Source organism: Crocuta crocuta, unplaced genomic scaffold (assembly GCF_008692635.1).
Source record: "Crocuta crocuta isolate KB4526 unplaced genomic scaffold, BGI_CrCroc_1.0 scaffold96, whole genome shotgun sequence".
Classification (NCBI taxonomy): domain Eukaryota; kingdom Metazoa; phylum Chordata; class Mammalia; order Carnivora; family Hyaenidae; genus Crocuta; species Crocuta crocuta.
This window is the reverse complement of record NW_027531522.1, coordinates 3284850-3305826: the sequence shown is the minus strand read 5'-3', so window position 1 is coordinate 3305826 and position 20977 is coordinate 3284850. Positions and strand designations below refer to the sequence as shown.

Sequence of the window (20977 nt, the reverse complement as noted above, 5' to 3'; positions counted from 1 at the left end):
TGGGAGTCAACTCAGTATCCTTCACCCCACAGCGATCTCTGCTGCCCTGTGTCCTCATGCTGATCACACCCCGGGCTGTAATGTCTGGCTTCTGGTCTGACTCCTTCCCAGGAGGAGATTCGTATTACGGCCACAGCTGGAGTATAGATTCGATTCAAGTGTTATTAGATTATTGGCATTGAAACATAAAAGTTGCTGAATACCATACTGGACGGTGCTTCTAAACCCTAATAGACAGCAAGGAGTCGGCCTACCCAGATGCAGGCTTGCATCAACTTGTTTCTAATGTATCCAGGGCTAAAAAAGAAAACATGTATCTTATCCAGTATCTTATGCAGAGGCTTCTGAACTGCTTACCCCACACCCCAGACTTCCGCCTCTTGCTGCCCCAACACAAATTTGTGCCACGTAGCTCACCAGATTCCTAGCTCATACTTTAGCCATACCAAATCACAAACAAGTGCACGGGTATATCTCACACATTATGCATTCACACTTTGTATCTGGCTCTACCACCCTCCTACCTACCTGGAAAGATCAGCTTGAGTGAAAGAGGGTGAGATAGGTGTGGAACTCTTTGAGAAGCCTTTCTAGAACCTTCCGGGTAAAGCTAGACATCTCTTCTCTATGTACATACTTATATTATCACACAGTCCGGGGGGTTTTGTCTCATGCTCTAGACTTAATCTGCTCCACAGCTGGGTGGTGTGTGTGTGTGTGTGTGTGTGTGTGTAATTTTGTTTCTCAGCAGTAGCATAGTGCCTGGCACTAAAAGGCTTCTAATAAACATTGATGAATTAATTGATTAAGTGGAGGATATTGGAAACCAAACCAATAAATATCAGCTCTCACTTGTTCAACAACTTTGGTATATCTTTCCAGCTGACAAAACACTTTGATGTACACTATCTCCTTCTACCCACACAGTAAGCAATGAGAGGCAGGAAGAAACATAAGGCACTGGCCCAAGGGACCATAGTGGCAGAAATGGAAAAGGAACCCATGGTTCTAGATTCTTTCTGCTCAATACTAAATTGTGCCTATATTCAATGTTTTTGTGGAGATCCAGTACATATAAAGAAACAGGATTTAAAAAATGATCAAACAGGGCTGCCTGGGTGGCTCAGTCAGTTAAGCATCCAATTCTTGATTTCGGCTCAGGTCATGATCTCACAGTTCGTGGGATCAAGCCTCACATTAAGCTCTGTGCTGACAGTGCAGAGCCTACCTGGGATCTCCTCTCTCTCCCTCTCTCTCTCTCTGGCTCTCCCCCACTTGTACTCTCTCTCTCATAAATAAATAAATAAAATTTTTTTTTAAGTTTTAAAAAATGATCAAACAGACTTGGGATCTGCTGTATTTGTTCAGAAGAGAGCTGTGAATTAAAAATATGGTATAAATGCGGTGCCTGGATGGCTCAGTCGGTTAAGCATCCAACTTCAGCTCAGGTCATGATCTCACAGTTTGTGAGTTCGAGCCCCGTGTCAGGCTCTGTGCTGACAGCCAGCTCAGAGCCTGGAGTCTGTTTCAGATTCTGTGTCTCCCTCTCTCTCTGACCCTCCCCTAGTCACGCTGTCTCTCTCTCTCTCAGAAATAAATTTTAAAAAACATTTTAAAAAATATGGTGTAAATACATATATAATTTTAAATTTTATGGTAGCCTTGTTAGAAAAGGTAAGAGAAACAGGTTAAATTACTTTTAATAATAAATTTTATTTATCCAAATATATATCTGAAAAACTATCATCTCAATGTGTAATAACTAATATTAAAAATCAGTGCTGAGATATTTCACTTACACTAAGTCTTTGAAACCCAGTGTTTACTTTTCATATACGCAAATCTCAATTTGGGGGCTAAAATCTCATTGGGAATATCTGATCTGTATTTAGACCACATAAACGGTGAGATCAGACCTGAGCTGAAGCCGAATGCTCAGCCGACTGAGCCACCCAGGCGCCCCTAATTTTCGTTTTTAAAACTGACCCTAGGGTCTCCTGTTGGCTCAGTCAGTTAAGTGTCTGACTTCAACTCAGTTCATGATATCATGGTTCATGGATTTGAGTCCCATGTTGGGCTCTGTGCTGACAGCTCACAGCCTGCAACCTGCTTCAGATTTTGTGTCTCCCTCTCTCTCTGCCCCTCCCCCGCTTGCACACGTGCAAGTGCGCTCTCTCTCTCTCTATCAAAAATAAACACTAAAAAAAGTTGTTGTTTTTTTATTTTTTTTAAATTTATTTCTGAGACAGAGACAGTGTGAGCAGGGGAGGGTCAGAGAGAGAGGGAGATACAGAATCTGAAACAGGTTCCAGGCTCTGAGCTGTCAGCACAGAGCCCGATGTGGGGCTCAAACCCACGAACTGTGAGATCATGACCTGAGCTGAAGTCGGACGCTTAACCGACTGAGCCACCCAGGTGCTCCTAAAAAAAGTTTTAATAAAAAAATAAAACTGACTCTCTATTCAGCTAGTGGAAAGCATTTATGTTTATTTGGAATAATTCAGGGTTGTAAATACACATTTTCGCCTGTAAATTCCACCTCCAAACACATTCTCATCTTATGAATCACTGAAAGAGCATCTGTAAGGGTGCCAGGCTCTGTGCTCAGCACTGGGAATATACCAGAGATGGAGAAAATACCACCTCTGCCCTTGTGGGCTTACGGTGTGGCAGGGACGACTCCCCATCACTGAAAATGTGTCGATGGCTATGACAGGAAGGGAGAGAGAGTGAAGAAAGCCCAAAGCAGGGGTGCCCAACCTGTGCTAGAGGACAGAACTGCTGTGGTCCTGCCGTACCGGGTGCTCTAGGAGATTTTGACCTTGGCGATACCAAAAGAATTCCCTATACTAAATACAGATTTCCTGCACAACATAAGCCCCGTACATGCACACACAGAAAAATGAACATGAAGCCGCATCTGGGCTCCCACAGGCACATCTTGGGACCTCCTTGTCCTGTAACTTTTTAATTCCTTACAGTTAACAAGGTAAACACTCGGGGCACCTGGGTGGCTCAGTCGGTTAAGCGGCCGACTTCAGCCCAGGTCATGATCTCACGGTTCGTGGGTTCGAGCCCTCCATAGGGCTCTGTGCTGACAGCTAGCTCAGAGCCTGGAGCCTGTTTCGGATTCTGTATCTCCCTCTCTCTGACCCTCCCCTGCTTACGCGGTCTCTCTCTCTCAGAAATAAATAAAACATTTAAAAAATTATAAAAAACAAAAAAACAACAACAAGGTAAACACTCAGCTATCCCAAAGAAAAGAGGTCTCTGGACATTAATTCATTTTCAAGATGGCAGACAACGGGACAAATGAAATATAGATATTGATTTTTCTCTGTGCCTCAAGACAAGTAGGACGCAGGGTTACTTCAGCGATCGTGTTGATATTTTAATGTAAAAGAATCATTTCATCGATGTAAAATAGTTACAGTACCTTTTGAATAATTGTACGATCCTTTGCTGCCGAGTCTTTCAGAGATATAATTTCATCTTCTGTAAACAAAAGGAGAGAGAGGCCAAGCATGAAATTACAAGCTCAAGGCCCTGTATTCAAACTCCCTGCTTCGGGGCAGGCTGTATGCGGCTGGCGGGCACAGTGGACTCAAGCCCTAGCAGGACTGTGACCTTCACAACTGCCCTTGACATTCACAGCCTTCTTCCTGCTGTTCAGACGGCTGGTCAGATAGAGCTTAAGAACTAAGTTCAAGATCCAAGTGTGGCTGAGGGCTGAAAGCTTTTCATCAATACTAGCAAGGGACATTTTTGCTGTTAGTCACAGCCAATACAAAGTGCTTTAGCAGGTGGCACTTTAGGAGACAGTAAGAGCCACCAGAACCTGAAAAAGTGGTATTACATCATATTAGAAGGGAAATGAAACTACACTGGCAAGGCATAATTGATATTCAAGGGATATTGTAATAGCTCTGATTTTATCAATGTTTTGCTGTAAGGTTTTTATTTTATTATTATTGCTTATTCATTCTTCTCATAACTACAGGTTAGGGCGAACACGATATAATTAACATAAATACAAAGATAACAATAAGTGAAAAACTACTTCAAAACACTTTAAATTTGGTGATTTAAATTCAACTTTTACCAGCGTTTCTGGTATGTAAAAAAAGGGGGGGGGGCAGTATAAAGCATATGCAGGGAAATTTGTACTTTAAATTTGTATCCAACATTGCAGATAATTCCATAGTCAGTAGTGGTCTATTTTTCCAAAAAGGCTAATCCACAAAGCACACCCCAACCTGCGTGCCTAAGTGTTTAAATGTTACAACTTTTAGCTAATCAATCAATCATATGAAATAGAAATGAACAGAAGTTTCTGTTTATAGTATTTCTAATTGCAATAGAGTGCTGTTGAGCACAGTTTTCAAAGGTTAATGCTTGTCTGAGGGGGAAAAACAGCCCTAAGGATGGCATGGCTCAGGATATAAGCACAAAAAAAAAATCCTCTTTCCCAAGCAAGGAATGCCACCTTATGTGAAAATCAAACAGATCTTGTAAGTGTAAATAACCAAGCAAATGTATATTTGGTAAAGACAAATGGAGCTATGGATTTTGGGAAGTGCCCGATGCAAAGGTTTTTCTCCGAAATGACTGTAAACTGTTACCTAAGAGCGAGTTTTCCCTTAGATTGAGTCGGATTGCTTCTTCGAGTTCTGCAATGATTTGAAGCAGCCTCTCGTTTTCCACTTTCTGCTCCAAATTCTCTCTTTCTAGGGCTGTCTCTTTGGCAAACGCGTCCTGAAAGATGGGGAATCCCGTATTTCTAAGCCGAGAGCCAAGGATTTAAATACGCAACACGACACAATGCAGACACAGCAGAGCTATCATATAATTTTCTGAATTCTATTACACACTTATAATATGAATAGCAAAAAGGAAGGAGATTAAATAGAGCTCGCTGGAAGAAAGGCTGCAGTACATTCCGGACAAAGACCACAGTACATGGGGACATTTTATTGACAGGAATAATGCATATCATACTGTTTGTGTGCCCTCATCATTCAGGTCAATTCATTATGGAGGCTGTGTCCGGGGAGGCAGCTGGGGCCCCTCCACCCACACTTCCCTCTGTGTGTGTCTGAAGTGCTGTCCGCCTGTAACTAGGCAGGCTGGGGAGACGGGGACGGGCAGCGCCAGGGGGTAGCAGAGTGCACGGCCAAGGAGGGGGGCTTGTTGCCTTTGTGGCATTTCCCAGTGTCAGCGCTGCCAGTGTCATGAGGAGCACATCACATGTCAAAGTGGTGACGTTTTCAGGCTGGGAGCCGCATGGAGTCCATCAGGCACACGGATATCCACACAGTTGGTTTTCTGCTTGGTAGAGGAGCCACCCAGAGGCCATTCATATTCTGAACATTAACGTGGCTTTGCATGCCTGTCACACTGGCACCGCGCAGGCGTTTAATGCTATTGAAGACTTCGGTTTAAATCTCTATGCAAACAGTGATTACCTTGTAAGAAGGTTTCAGGATAACTTGCAACAAAAGACTTTAAAGTTATAGTTTTAGTAAAGCAAACTCATTTACATTTTTATTATGTGCGTCTTTTGTTTAAATCTTGCCATGTCCGTTATGGGAGAGGCTTTTTCTTACGCAATAGAAGCTTATTGGGACAGCTACTCTTCCTTTCTTCTTCTTCTCGTCTGCTTCAAAGCTATTGAAACACATCTGAATGTACTCGCTGATGGTTATCTAGATTTTACCGCCACGCATTAAAAAAAAAAAAATTAAGATGTAATGGATTGGGGAAGCTGGCGGAGAGGTTTCTAGTTCGTGGTGGTAAAATATTAAATGGTTATGCAATCTCAAAATCTTAAGGAGTATGTTTAAAAGTCATTATAGCTTTATGCTCAAAGAGATAGAAGGCTCTAATGCCTTGCCTCAGAATTCATCCAGATGACAGAAATACTTTTGAACTTTAAAGTGATCTTCAGATATATGATAATCTATTCTTTCTGCAGCCATGCCACGATTGCTAATACACAAAAATAAAATCTTTCCTCAAAAACAAAATCGCTACTCCCAACTTTCCTTTTGGAAAGGTAGCTTTCTTTAACTTCAGAGATACCTGAAAGTCAGTTATTAAAATGTTTTTCTCTGTGGCCATAATGGCTCAAAAGAAAAATAAGTGGCTACAATTTTTGCAGTATGTTTAATAAACCCTTAAAAAAAATAACACACCACCTGCCAGTGAAGTTAGTTCTATGAGAGTTAATTTTTAACACAACGTTAAATTTTGCACTAAACCCAATACAAATCTTCATGATTTTGATTCACCATTTCATTTAAATTATTTGAGCCCAACTCATTCTTAATGAATGAGAGTTAACAATCTAATAATTAATAGACAACACTGTTTTCTTAATAAAAGAAGAATCCTGGCCATTAATTTCTAGTCCCCATGTTCAATTAGAAACCATCACAGAATGCACTTATAGACTAATAGGGCTTTTTAAACAAACAAACAAACAAACAAACAAACAAACAAACAATATTTGTCTTCAAAGGGCTAAGCAGTTTTCCTAACTGGCAGGATATGGATACCGCAGTGGATTACAGGAGCACACATGATCATAAACTATACAAGAACGATTTGATTAATCACACAAAGTATAAAATTTACAAAGGGTAGCAGCTAATACTTAGATGTGTTTTCTAAAACTCTCGCATAAAAGCAGGAGACAAGGAAAACCCGTTCAACTGGAGGGCTTTTTCTCTCCATATCCATCTACAGCCCCTCGGCCTGGTGAGGTTAATCTTTAGCTCTGTCCCCACCATCTGTCAGTTGCAGGAACTGCAGGTAATTAACTATTCAGACTCCACAGCAATGAGGACACTCATTAGCAAAATGAACAAAGGGATAGTTCTGGGCTGCTACGGTCATCTGTTACACTCTGAGTGGCAGGTTTTGTGGTGGGGTTCCTTCTACCATCTGCCCACACCACTAGCTTTGACTTTTTTAAACCACAAGGCTTCTTTAAAATAAACTGCATTTAATAAACCAAGGTTGAAAAGGATGGAGATCATTAAAAGGCGATTAACTAGGTGTAGCTAGTTAAAGCTGCATTATAGCTGAGGAGAGAGTGTGTGCGATCCGCGATCATTCTGGAATTTTAAACTGATAAAGGAACTCACCGAGGTAAAGTTTTTCTATCGCGTGAAAATTATGACTTCGGGTCGTGGCTTACGCCCTCTTTCTCTGGTGAACACTCAACAAGGTGTGTGGGATGGAATCGCCGTTCCCAGGTTTCAGAAACCTACACAGATCCTGCAAGAATCATGTCTGGGTACTGGCATATCATGGAGCATTGCTACTCTGAGTCTGGTCCACAGACCGGGAATCTCAGCATCACCCAGCAGCGTATGGGAAACGCAGAGCCTCAGGACCCAGCCCAGACCGACTGTCAGCATCTGGATCTGAACAAGAGCTGCGGGGGTTCCCGGTGCACAATGAAGTCTGAGGAGTTCCGTTCAGAGCCCTGCATGTGCCTCTCAGCAGTCTTCCTTCTGCCATATTCGTGTCTCAATTCTGCAGGCTCCGCGTATAGAGCTCGGACATCTCAATTTGCTGCTGGGGCGTGCTGTAGAGTTCTGATGCGTGCCCATGCTGCATGACAGTCATGGAGGGGAGCAGGTGCTCTCCCCGTGAGTGACAACCAGGAAAGCGGCACGCTGGGGTAGTGCAGCCCTGCAGAGCGGCGACTCTTGAATGACAGCTCTGTTTCAGCGCTGTCAGCAACAAGCAGTCATGTTCACTTGTGGGGGGTGCGAGGCTGATGTTTGCACAGCTCATGCGTGGTAAGGTAAGAAAGAAACAAAGTCTTTTGAAAACGGCAACTAATTAAAGCAACTGAAACACACATGCACGTTTGCAGGCATCCACACGCCTATGTGTGCACGCGCTCGGGCTAGCCTCCTTTAGCCATCCCCGCGGGGATTCGTCACTGTACAGCGTGACAACCTGATAACTACGGGTCATGCAGTTAAGTTATGATGCACGAAACTGGAAAAGATGCTCAGCCCTTGAATGAAGTTGCTCTGAGGAATATTCAACATCAAGGAAGTTCTGATCCGGAGGGAGGAGGCTTCTAGAAGTTGAAGAGCTCCCTTTCCTGATTTCCACTTGGTTATAAACAGGTTTTAAGGCAGTTGTTTCTTAAACTTTCCCTCTGCAATCACATTCTTATCAGATTTTTCTCAAAAATAGTTCTAGAGAGATATTTGGTCTACTTAGTAACTATAAAGCTATTTATGTAATTTGGCTGCTGGTAAGGATAAACTAGAGTGTTTCCCTATTGCTTATTCAGCTTGCTTATTTCCATTTGTTTTTCAAGTGATCACCATTGCTACTTTGAAATTTCCCAGTTGGTTCTCCAAATTCAGTTTTCCAAACTCGGATTTCAGATGCTCGATATCTTAAGCTTTTTGATGCCACCAGAGGGAGCAGTTGCATAAGATGAAATGACGGAAAAAAAAAAGCTCTCTTAGAGCGCAAGTGGCATGGAGTTTTAGGAAATCTTATTCTTAGAGGATTAAAAACAAAGGGGGGGTATTCTCCATAGGCTTCTTTTATATAAATCATGATCTGTTCTGTGGCATTCACGTCCATGTTCCTGAAATGTACACTATTACTGACTGACCTACATGGCCCTCAGTCAAGGTGGGAGACCAGGGCCATTTTGCTGGAGTTGTAAGAAGGTGGAAGAAATGTATACACCTAGTTAATCAGGAGTGTGTCACCTTCCTCAAATCTTAGGGTGTTTACCGAAATTGTGAGGTGGTCTCCCTGGGGACGAATTATAGTGGAATAATCCAGGGACTCCGGATGCCATCCTGAACCAGGGAGCACCTGCTTATACAAGAGCAGGGTGGGGCCTTCCACTTCCCTTGTCCCCACAAAGACACCACCAGCCATCCCTATCCTCCTTCTTTCCCCAGAGCATCAGAGACACCAGGGAAGAGGTGGAGAACACTTACAGGTGTAAACATTCCAGGATACACCTCAGGTTTTAGTGTAAGGAGCTCAAGTATCAAATTGGGACATCTCAACAAGTCCCGAGGTGTGTTTAGTGCATTTCCCCGAATGTAGACCAGGCAGTCGTAAGGGCTTGTGTATTTCCTCACAATGATAACTAAAATTTATACACTCACTGTTTTTTAAAGAACTCAAAGCAGTTCAGTCAGTACAACAGATTTCCCTCTCATACCTCTCTTGCTTTTAGCTGGGTAGGTATCGCTTTGCACTTCTCAAGTGGGAAATAATGGATCAAAATAACCTTGCCAATCTGTGCTGGATATCTTTGGCCAAGGCAAGATTAAAAGCCAATACTATTACAGGTTTTAAGTCTTTTCTATTATATTATTATCTCCAAAAGATAAGACTAGGGGTGCCTGGGTGGCTCAGTTGGTTAAGTGTCCAACATCGGCTCAGGTCATGATTTCACGGCTCGTGAGGTTGAGGCCCGCATCAGGCTCTGTGCTGACAGCTAGCTCAGAGCCTGGGGCCTGCTTCGGATTCTGTGTCTCCCTCTCTCTCTGACCCTCTCTGTTCACACTGTCTCTCTCTTTCTCTCAAAAATAAATAAACATTAAAAATTCACTCATTCATTCATTAAAAAGACTAGATTTAGACCCAGGAAAAGGTTAAAGTAAAGGCAGGAACTGGATACGCCTCCCGCAAAGCAATCAGAATGTGTAAAAAGAATTAGTATTCAATTGCATTAGATCTATGCTAATAACACGTCATAATACATGGATTAGAAGATACTCAGGTTTTTTTAGAACACTAAGAATTCTAATAGACTATACAAAGCAAACATGCCTTCACCACTTAGTGAAGGAAATCCTTTAGAAGGATACAATTTCAATTCCTTATCTATTCTAAACTTGGGAGTTTTAAATAAGACTACTAGTGTGGGATATAGGTAAACTATAGACTGCACTTAAAGGGACCGGCAGCGAGCAAGTGTTTCTTCCTGGGGTTCACATTTTGATACACAATTTCTCAGACTTTTTCTGTGCATATTTATGCGTGTGTCAATATTTACATGTATATATATACATATGTATTAATATACTAGTATATATTACTATAGAGCATTGAGCTCCACTTCCTTTTTTTTTTTTTTAAATGTTTTATTTATTTATTTTAGGAGAGAGAGAGACAGCGCGAGCAGGGGAGGGTCAGAGAGAGAGGGAGTCACAGACTGAAACAGGCTCCAGGCTCAGAGCTGGCAGTCGGCACAGAGCCCGACGCGGGCCCCGACCCCACGAACCGCGAGATCATGACCTAAGCGAAAGTCGGACGCTTACCCGACTAAGCCACCCAGGCGCCCCGAGCTCCACTTCCTTTTGTGGGTTTTGGATTCAGTTGGACCTTGGTCCACATGCTATCTTCACCATTTACTAGCCATATGCCTGGGGGAAGTACCTTAACCACCCGTCTCTGCTTCCTCCTCTGTAAACTTAGCTCCGAGATAAGATACCGCTGATGAGGCACGCGGTGCCTGCCAGTTGATGTTCAAAAGATTGTTATTCTTCTTGGCCTCTCTGCGAGCCTTTCTGCTAGCTCCTACTCAAACAATCAGCTTCTTGTTCTTAGAATCTATTACTACAAACCCCTCCGTGGCTCTGAATGGCAGTTGGGCCACAGCCACTGCCTGACAGCTGACTTAAGGTGAAAATGAACTCACTCTCAGAGTCCACACTTTCCAGAGCCCTGAAAATTCTCCTTCTTGATGGGAGTTTAGCCTCTCCTTTCTCTCTCTTTCCATTTTTGTTCCCAGCAGTCCTCTGTTTAAGTAGGAAACCAGCTCCTGACTCCCTATGCAACAAGGAGAACTGGGGGGAAACCCTCCACGATTTTTCCTCGAAAGCTCTCTAGTTCTAAAGGGGCTTTCTGGAAGCCTCTGACTTGGGGAGATGGCTTTGTATCTTTCAAACTATCTGAACAGCACAACCAGGCTTGGAGTTTTCAAAATTAAAACAAAAATCTATTTACATGTTCTTCTAGATAGGAAAAATTTTTCAGTGGGAGATAGGTTATTTTATTCCATTATAAATAAAAATTGAGGACGATTATACTGCTATTTATAACTATTATGGGTTTTCTGGAATATGCCATTGAGCAGAAAAAGGTTGGACTGGCTGATGTTGTGGAGAGATACCCAAGATATATCACCTGTATTTCCTTTATTCTTAACCCAAACTTTTGGAAAGTTATAGTTTTATTTACATATATTAATATTAATTATCCATTGTTTTGAAACTTACAAGTTGTTGAGACTCTTCACATTGATCTAGTTCTTCTTTTAACTCCTTAATAATTCCTTCTCTCTCCTTCAGTCTTTTTAACAAAATACTCATTTTGATAGTTGCTGATTCTTGCAAAAAAGTCTCTTCTTCCACCTCAAAGAATTGCTAGGGAGAAAAAGCAGCATTAAAAATCAGACACCGAGCGAACACCATCGGAAACTGTTTTATGTTTTATTTAAGCTACTCTCTTGCAAGTTATTTTTATAACTTGCACACAATTTTCAGTATGTAACTATACATGTATTGAATGATATGCTAAAATGCCATAGAATATATAGCACATTATTATGCTATAAAACACAAAGAATAATGTCGGACTCTAACTGCATCCACCAGGCAAGTACTAACAGTAAACCTCAACTGTAAATTTACATCGTGTTGTGAACGTTCTACTTCAATCTTCCCCTAGAAGAAAGTAGCAAACATTTGAATATGTAACAAGAGAAGTAAACTTGAACGGTGCCACTAAATTCCCCTCGTGGCCTGGTATGGAGATGTGGAGAGAAATCTCATTCTTTTTCTTTTTTTCCACAGAGAAGGTTGGCAAACCATTAATCTAGACAAACGAGGCTTCATTTGAAAAATTAGGAAACTGAGATCAGGGTAGAGGAATATGCAGTACAATGGAATTTTTCTTCCCGGCAAAGCTGTGGAAGTAATCTTCAGGGTCTATGTGCATTATAAAATTATATAATTCTAGCATATCATTCATTTCCCTCTGCATGAAAAAATGTCTATGTTTTCGCTTTTATTTAAAAAATTGAATAAGCTGGGTTTTTTGGTGTGTTTTTTTTGTTGTTGTTTATTTATTTTGAGAGAGAAAGAAAGAGCAGAGGAGAAGTAGAGAGAGAGGAAGACAGAGAATCCCAAGCAGGCTCCACACTGTCAGCACAGAGCCTGAGGTGGGGCTCAAACTATAGATTATGACCCCAGCTGAAGTCAGACGCTCAACTGACTGAGCCTCTCAGGTGCCCCATAAGCTGTTTTTTGTTAACACTAATCAAAAAGAAACTAAATGAAAAATACACTCTCGAACTGGCTTGAAACGAATTTGATTCTTCGTTGACACCATAGATCATACATGGAGATATATTTTAATTTTTAATTAATTAATTCGTTTGACTTTAAGCATTTAATTTTGATTCATTTGACTTTAAGCATTTCCTATGTCATTAACATTTTACATAATTACTGATGGCTCTATAACATTCTGCTCCATAGAAATGCCATAATTTTATATGATCATTATAATATATATTAAGTTTTCCATTATACCAAATCTTTATACATACATCTCTGTCTGCATATTTGATTTTTTTTTCTTGGCACAGATAGACCCTTAGCAGTAGAATTTCTGGCCAAAGCATATGAAATGTATTCACAGCCTTGACTCATTTTATAAATTTCTTTTCAAAAAGATTGTTCAGTTTATATTCTACCTTGAGGATGAGAAGGTCTGCCTTACAACACTCTGAACCACAGTATATTGTCATTTTCTGAGTCTTACTATGACAATGTATGAACATAGTATTTTATTTTTGAATTAATCACCATGTTTTACTTCTTTATTTTTTGGAAAACATAATCTCTACACCCGATGTGGGGCTTGAACTCACAGCCCCGAGATCAAGAGACACATGCTCCATCGACTGACCCAGCCAGGTGCCCCTTAATCAGCATGTTTTGATTGCCCTTCAAAGTGAATTTTTTTCATATGCTATGAGCTGTTTATGTTTTATGTTTTGAATGTACTTAATTCTAATTAGTATTAGAATTTTCCTGAGAACTCAAAATAGTTTTAGAACGTCCATTTATCAATTTATTAATCAGGGTTGTTGATTAGTTTACCGCTTCCATTTGTGAGCATAGCAGCACCCATTTCTTGACAGCCTGTTTTGGGCACTTAAGGGCTGCCCTGTCTACAGTCAGTAAGAACCGTATCACAAAACCAAACAGGAAAGAAATATTCAAAATGTGAATGCTGTTTCTTATTTCTAGCATAGGGAAATCTCATTTTCAACCCTGTTGTGTAAAATCCTATTGTTCATTTTGGACTCTTTTGAGAATTACAGAATTGTTTTATTGTTATTAGTTGTTCACTGCTCATAGATTTGAGCACATGCACAAACAGGAAATACAGTAAAACCTAATCATACCCGCGAATACACTTAACATTATATTTCAGAGTTTTACAACCTGAAGTTCATATATTCAGAGATTTACAAACTGAAATTGTTCTATAATATATGATGAATGCCAGTCACCTGAGGAGAATAATGTATCATGGTAGAATTAGGAATCAAGCTAGGAACAGAACACTAACATGGCCTCACAGCCCTAATGTAAAAATCAGCACATGCAGATGCAGCACAATGGAAAAGAGTGAAGGCAGAACAATCAGTATGAACAATACCAGCCTTTTTAAAAAAATGTTTTCTTTTTTGTTTACTTTTGAAAGGGGGGAGGGGCAGAGAGAGAGAGACAGAGACAGAGACAGAGAACCCAAAGCAGTGTCTGAGCTAATAGCACAGAGTCCAATGTGAGGCTCGAACTCACAAACTGTGAGATCATGACCTGAGCCAAAGTCAGACGCCCAACCGACTAAGCCACCCAGGTCCCCTAATAATACCAGCTTTTTAAATTGAGTGGCTTTCAAGAACAAGATTGGTTGTGTAGAGCAGGATAGCCTGTGTCGGGAGGCCAGCTCTGTTTGTGCCTGTGCCCTGTGCCTCAGTTTAATCATCTGTAAAATGGGATTAATAACAATACGTAAACTGCCATGAGACTTAAATAAGATAATGCGCATAAACCATTTTGAACAGTGTCTACAGCACAATCAGCTCCTTGTAAGTATTGCATCTTAATATTTATTATTGTTCTAAGTGTTTTGTCATTCAGACCCAGATACCACTGCTCTGGGAAGCCTCAGCACCCCCATCTGCCCTCCACTACTGTGTTCTTCCTGTATCTTGTCAATGCTCTTCTTGGGTCACTTCATTTATTATTTGTTTATTTGCTCACTACTTTTTATGCTCTGGATATGGTGGATTTATTTTACTTTTATCTTTAAAAATATTTTTTAATGTTTATTTTTGAGGGGGAGAGAGACAGAGTGTGAGCGGGGGAGGGGCAGGGAGGGAGACACAGAGTCCGAAACAGGCTCCAGGCCCTGAGCTGTCAGCACAGAGNAACCCCCCACAAGCCACCCCAAGATGCTCATTTAAAATCTGCCCCCAGGAACTGGGTGGAGACGCTGTGCAGACTCAGCAGTGAGCCTGCCTCTAGGATAGGGTCAGTTCCCCTGGACTTCAGGGCAGAGAGGGTCACGCAGTTCTTTGTAAGAACAGAAGGTTTCACTTTTTTTTTTTAAATATTTTTGTTTGTTTCTAGGAGAGAGAGACAGTGTGAGCAGGGGAGGGTCAGAGAGAGAGGGAGATACAGACTCTGAAATAGGCTCCAGGCTCTGAGCTGGCAGTCAGCACAGAGCCCGACGCGAGGCTCGAACCCACAACCGCGAGATCATGACCTGAGCCGAAGTCGGATGTTTAACCGACTGAGCCACCCAGGCACCCCCAGAAAGTTTCACTTTTGACATTTCACAAAATAATTGTAAGGCCCAAACACTTTGGATTCATTTCTCTTCATCTCCAGGAATGTTTCTGATGTTTGACCAATGTTTATGGAATGAGCTAGACTCACAAGGGGACAAGCGGAAGGCGCTTTTATTTTTCTCCACCGCCCCTCAAATCTGGTCTCCTGTCTCGTGTTTCTTCCCTCTTACAAAAACCCCAGGAAAGTTTCACTGCTTTTTTTTTTTTTTAACTCTTAAATAACAACAACAAAACTGGATAGAGGAAAGAAAGATAGGAAGAAAGCAAGAGCCAAGACAAAAAATAAAACGCCCCAAGTCTCATTCCAGGCTAATCTTACCCATCGAGGTTCCTGTCCTCCCCAGCAGCGGCCTCCCTTGGATGCGGCATTCTGTGCTGGAGGAGAGGGCTTGAAACTGGCTTTCTTTTCTAGAACCCAGAGATCTGGTTAACCACCAGTCTAGATGTTGCTGTGAAAGTATTTTTTAGGTGCGATTAACATTAACATCGAGACGGGCGCCTGGGTGGCTTAGTCGGTTAAGCGGCCGACTTTCGCTTAGGTCATGATCTCGCGGTTCGTGGGTTCGAGCCCCGCGTCGGGCTCTGTGCTGACTGCCAGCTCAGAGCCTGGAGCCTGTTTCAGTCTGTGACTCCCTCTCTCCCTGACCCTCCCCTGCTCACGCTGTCTCTCTCTCTCTCTCTCCTAGAAATAAATAAAACATTAAAAAAAATTATTAAAAAAAGAAAACATTAACATCGAGAGACTGAGTAAAGCCGATTACTTTCCGTAATGTGGGTTGGCCTCGTCCAATCAGTTGAAAGTCTTCAGAGAAAAGACTGAGTTCCCAGAGGAAGAGGGGATTTTGTCAGCAGACTTTTTTGGACCTGGACTGTCCAAAACCCCAGCTCCTCCCCGAATCTCTGGCTTGCTAGCCTACCTTGCAGATTTCAGACTTGTCAACCCCCACACCCATGTGCCCCAATTCCTTAAAATCAACCTCTCTCTTCCTCCCTTTCTCTCTCTACACATTGGTTCTGTTTTCTTCTGGAGAATCCTAATAGACTATCTCATCTAAAGACCATAAATTCCCACCAACACCTTCAATTCCAATCCACCACCATGGTGTTTATTACAGCCTGTCTCCTTTCCATAGCTTAACCCTTTCTTTGGCGGCGAGAAGGCTGGCTCCCACGATGCTTGAGGCACTGATGCGTTTGCTCAACCCTCCCTTCACGGAACCCATGTTCCGACCACACTGTGCCACCAAGAGCTTGGCTCCGATGCAGGCGATGGGATGGAGACGGCAGAAGCATGTCTTCAGACTTCTAATTCACGATGGCAAGAAAATTTTATTGAGGACTTCCATTCCTCTGGTCTTGCGCAGAGTTAATAATTGTATTTTAATTTCTCCTTCAGCATTTGAAAGTGAGAAGAGCCTGTTATTCAAGTCCTTGGCATAACTGTCGGCTTTTTATTATTAGAATGATTTTATGATGTCGTTTGGTCTCATGGGCAAAGCCTCTTGACCGGCAGTTTGGAGCAACACAGCTGGCTGTAACCAGGGGTGAGAAACAGACTGGAAGATGAAGTCTCAGTATTAGATACATAGTCACTTTGCAGCTAAATGTCGATAATGCTCCCTTCTAGCTGGACGCCAAAACTTCAAGGGCGCCAGCGTTCTCAAGGACCCCCCCCCCCCTGCAGAGCAGTGCTTGGTCCTGGGGGGGCAGCATCACAAAGATGGCAGCAGGGCGCTCCTCTCCCCTGAGGCTCAGAAACACGGCCAATAGATCACAGGCTAAAGGGTTAAGATCAATGTGTTAAAAGAAAAAGAAACATCCAGGGAATGTTTTTCTCCCCCCCCCCTTTTTTTTATGGGGAGTGATATCCTCCTCTTGGTTATGACCTTGGAAGAGGAAGTCGGCCCTGCTTTGGCCATCTCCCTCCTTCTTGCCTTCTCTGTGGGGCAAACGCTGCAGGAGCTTATGCTCTGCTCTGGAAGGAAGAGCCCCGCGCAGCCCAGCGCAGACTGTGATGAGAGTCGCGTCTGCCAAATTCTGAGACTTCGCACGCGGCAGCCGCCTCATCAGTAAGGCAGACAATCTCCATCTGTTGGCTCCCTGCCTTTCTTTTTCAACTTGTCCAGAACCTGAGAGGGGAGGAGCGGTATTACTGATCAAGCATAAACCCAGCAATAGTCTTTATCTTTCAAGGTGGGAAGTCTAAGCACGTCATGAGAACTGCTCAGAATTCGACAACGATTCTTTGACGTCTTGGAAATAAAGTACTGATTCCTTGGCTTCGCTTCCCTGCATCGCCTCTCACCACTCACTCTCTCCAGTCCTGTCTCACCAAACACCTGCAGCTCCCTGACTTCTGTGCACCTTAATGCCTCTGTTCCATGAAATGGGCCACGTCCCTGATTCCTCTCATCTCCCCCAGGCTTGCCAAAAATTCACCATCCTTCGAGGCTTCGCTCAGAAATCCCCCTGCCCTAAAAATTTTCCTTTTCCTTGCTCCAAACCACTCAGAAGAATTGGGCACCCATCAGGTGAAAACCTCGATTATGGATTGTAATGGCTGAGTGTTCTTTTCTTCTTTCCTTCCTTCCTTCCTTCCTTCCTTCCTTCCTTCCTTCCTTCCTATCTCTCAGGTCTACTAGATTATGAACAACCTTAGTGCCAGAATTGCTTTTGTCTCTGCTACAAAATCAGACGATGGGTGAATGAATCAATCATTGAGTGAAAGAACATTTTAAGCCCTCAGCATCATGCACAGCCATGATCTAGGACATCTTTACTAAGAACTCATGATCTACTTCCAGGAGCATGACGTAGGTCAAGTTCTTTGGTACCTGTCTTGGTTATATTTGGGCCTTTATTCAATAAACATTTGTTGAACAGCTATGATGTGTCAGACTCTCTGCTAAGTGCAAAGTACAAAGATGAACGCAGCGTAGTCCCCCGGTCCACAGGAACAAAGGATCTAGAGTACAGAACAATCCACAAGTGGGTAATTGTGATACAATTCAGTGTGTCCCTTATCGAGGAGAGAAAGATCATTCCAGCAAGAAGGGACACTATGTGAAAATTCCAGGGCGGTGACTAATGACTTGAGGTGTGCAGAAGGAGGCAAGTGACTGCAAGTAGCTCAGGATTGTTGGAGGGTAAAGCTTTCCAAGAAGTGGAAGGAGATAAGAGTGAAGAAACGTAAGGGCCGGCACCAGGCTGAGACATCATCCTACAGGTATGGAGAAGACACTGAAGGGTTTCAAACAAGGGCCAGATGTGAAGGGATTTATGTTTTGAAAGGCCACTCACTTGTCTGGGCAGATAAAGACCTATGGAGACCAGATGGGATAAGGGGAGAGCCGCCACAGGCCAGGCACACAATGCTGACGGCCTGAGCTAGTTTCGTGGCAAGATCACAGGGATGGATGTAGGAAGTAAAAAACTAGAAGGAGGTGACGGCTCACTGAAAATTAGCGTGTATGTTTTATCCATGCTGTGTCACAAACGTACAGTTCTACCACGAACTGAGTGGCTTAAAACACACATGCATTGTCTCACAGTGTCTGCAGGTTAGGAATTCAGGCACAGCTTAAGTGGATCCTCTGTGGAGGGACTGTGCGGCTGCAATCCTAGTGTCTTGTTGGAGGCTCGACTGGGAAAGGACCTGCTTTCACGTTCTTTCAGGTTGTTGGAAGGATTCACATCCTTGTACCTGGAGGCCTTAGGGCTTCAGTTGCTTGCTGACTGTCAGCCAGAGGTTTTCCCTCAGTTCAAGGCTGCCTGCGGTTATTGACTTCCACATGTCAGGGCTCCCCAACATGGCCTTTTGCTTCCTCCAAGACAGCAAAGGAGAGAGAGACTCTGTAAGACAGGAGCTACACCTTGTGGGACAAAATCATCCGGGCACCTTTGCTGCTACCGGTTGGAAGCAAGGCCCACAGCCAGCCCTCTCCTAAAGAGACGAGGAGGGTGATCACACAAGGTGGGAACACATGGACTGTGGGTGTCGGGCACAAGAAGTGGCTGCTGGCTTCCCAGCTGGGGATGATACATTACATAGCTTGTGTTGATACATTGTATAGCTTGCCAGGAGGTGAGTCTGCAGGGACTTCATTTTGGAACTCTCTTCTTTCCTTTTAGTTGTTTTGCCATTTCAGCTACACAGTATTCTTTCCCACATCTCCCCAGCATAAAGCTTCTTTCAGGCCATTAGCTGTGCTCCAGCGAAGGCATTCCTCACAATCCAAGGAGAGGCACCCTGCCCTTGGCAGAGGCCGGTCTTGGTTTCATAAGTCAGAGTCCAGAAATTCAGTCCCCTCCAAATACCAACATGTTGGTATTTTATTGCATCATACTGTGATTAGGATTTTTTTTTTTTAAAATCTGAGATAAAAATCAGTTAACACCTGGACAGTATTTGCTGCATTAAAATTTGGGATCTAAAATGAGTGCCCTCATTAGATATGCTTCTTCTTTACTTCTCCCATCTTTAAAAAAATTTTTTTAATGTTTATTCATTTTTGAGAGACAGAGAGAGACCGAGCACAAGCAGGGGAGGGGCAGAGAGAGAGGGAGACACGGAATCCGAAGCAGGCTCCAGGCTCCGAGCTGTCAGCACAGACCCCAATGTGGGGCTCAAACCCATGAACTGGGGGGTCATGACCTGAGCTGAAGTCAGGCACTTAACCGACTGATCCCCCCAGGTGCCCCATCTACTTCTCCCATGTTTAAGAGGTCCCAGTTCAAAGACTTTTAAAAACAATGTTAACATTTTATCCTTGTAACAAATACACTGTTTTACCACCTTGAAATGGATTTGGGGAATTCTTCATCAAATTTTCATCTCTATATGACAAAGTAATGAAGACAAACCCAAAACGCTTTCCTTGGAAGAAACACTGCTACCTGCTATCCATACAAGGGCCGCAGTTCTGCAAAATGGATTATGAGCTGTTGGCAGTGATCTCTTCCGAGTCAGCGAAGATGATTACGTGATGGTGAAGACGTCTTGGGAAAATACCCAAAGTTCACTTACAGCGATTTTCCATTCTCCCAACTAATGACAATCAGAAAGAGATGTCTGGGAAGGGAGAAAACTGCACAGAAATCTTCTCTGGCAGGGCGCCTGGGTGGCTCAGTCGGTTGAGTGTTCGACTTCTGCTCAGGTTGTGATCTCACAGTTCATGAGTTCAAGCCCCCCTGTCGGGCTGGGTGCTGGCAGCTCAGAACCTGGAACTTGCTTCAGATTCTGTTTCCCTCTCTCTCTACCCCTCCTTCACTCACAGTTCATCTCTCTCTTCCAAAAATAAATAACATTAAAAAAAAAAAAAAAAGAGGGGCACCTGGGTGGCTCAGTTTGTTAAAGTGTCTGGCTTCGGCTCAGGTCATGATCTCACAGTTCGTGGGTTCGAGCCCCGCATCGGGCTCAGTGCTGACAGCTAGCTCAGAGCCTGGAGTCTGCTTCTGATTCTGTGTCTCCCCCTCTCTGACCCTTCCCTGCTCACTCTGTCTCAGAAATAAATAAAAACATTTAAAAAAATAATAAAATAAAAAAAGAGAAATCTTCTCTGACTTAATGATAAAACAAGTATCATCTTTCTTTTTTTTAAGATCTCAGCGTTTTTTTTTAAGACTTTGATTACATTTTCTTCTGCGCTATGTTGTAGAGTTTATTTTTTGAGCTAAATTATTTTACCTGCTAAACTATGAGTTTAATGTTTACCTTTTATGCGTTTGTGCTTTTATGTGTTGTTTTGTATATGTTCATAACATATATTTATATGTTATATTTATATGTTATAAATAAATATGTATTTAAAATATAGCATATATTCAGTTCACTACTTGAAACATATTTATGAGCGGCAGGGGTGGGTGAAGTGGATAAAGGTAGTCAAAGGGCACAAACTTCCAGCTGTAAGATAAATAAACTCTGGGAACATAATGTATAATGTGAAGACTAGAGTGAACCCTACCTTACAGTATATTTGAAAGTTGTTAAGAGAATAGATCCTGTAAGTTCTCATCACAAGGAAAAAATAGTGATTG

At 42.6% G+C, this 20977-nt stretch overlaps 1 protein-coding gene across 1 annotated transcript in view; it reads right to left on the bottom strand.

Annotated features, from left to right (window-relative positions):
- Window positions 1-20977, bottom strand: part of CUNH10orf67 (chromosome unknown C10orf67 homolog) — a 168688-nt gene that overhangs the window by 93542 nt on the left and 54169 nt on the right. The window contains 3 exon segments of the mRNA XM_077772452.1: window positions 3437-3495; window positions 4623-4755; window positions 11286-11432. Of these exon segments, the coding sequence (XP_077628578.1) occupies window positions 3437-3495; window positions 4623-4755; window positions 11286-11432 (339 nt within the window).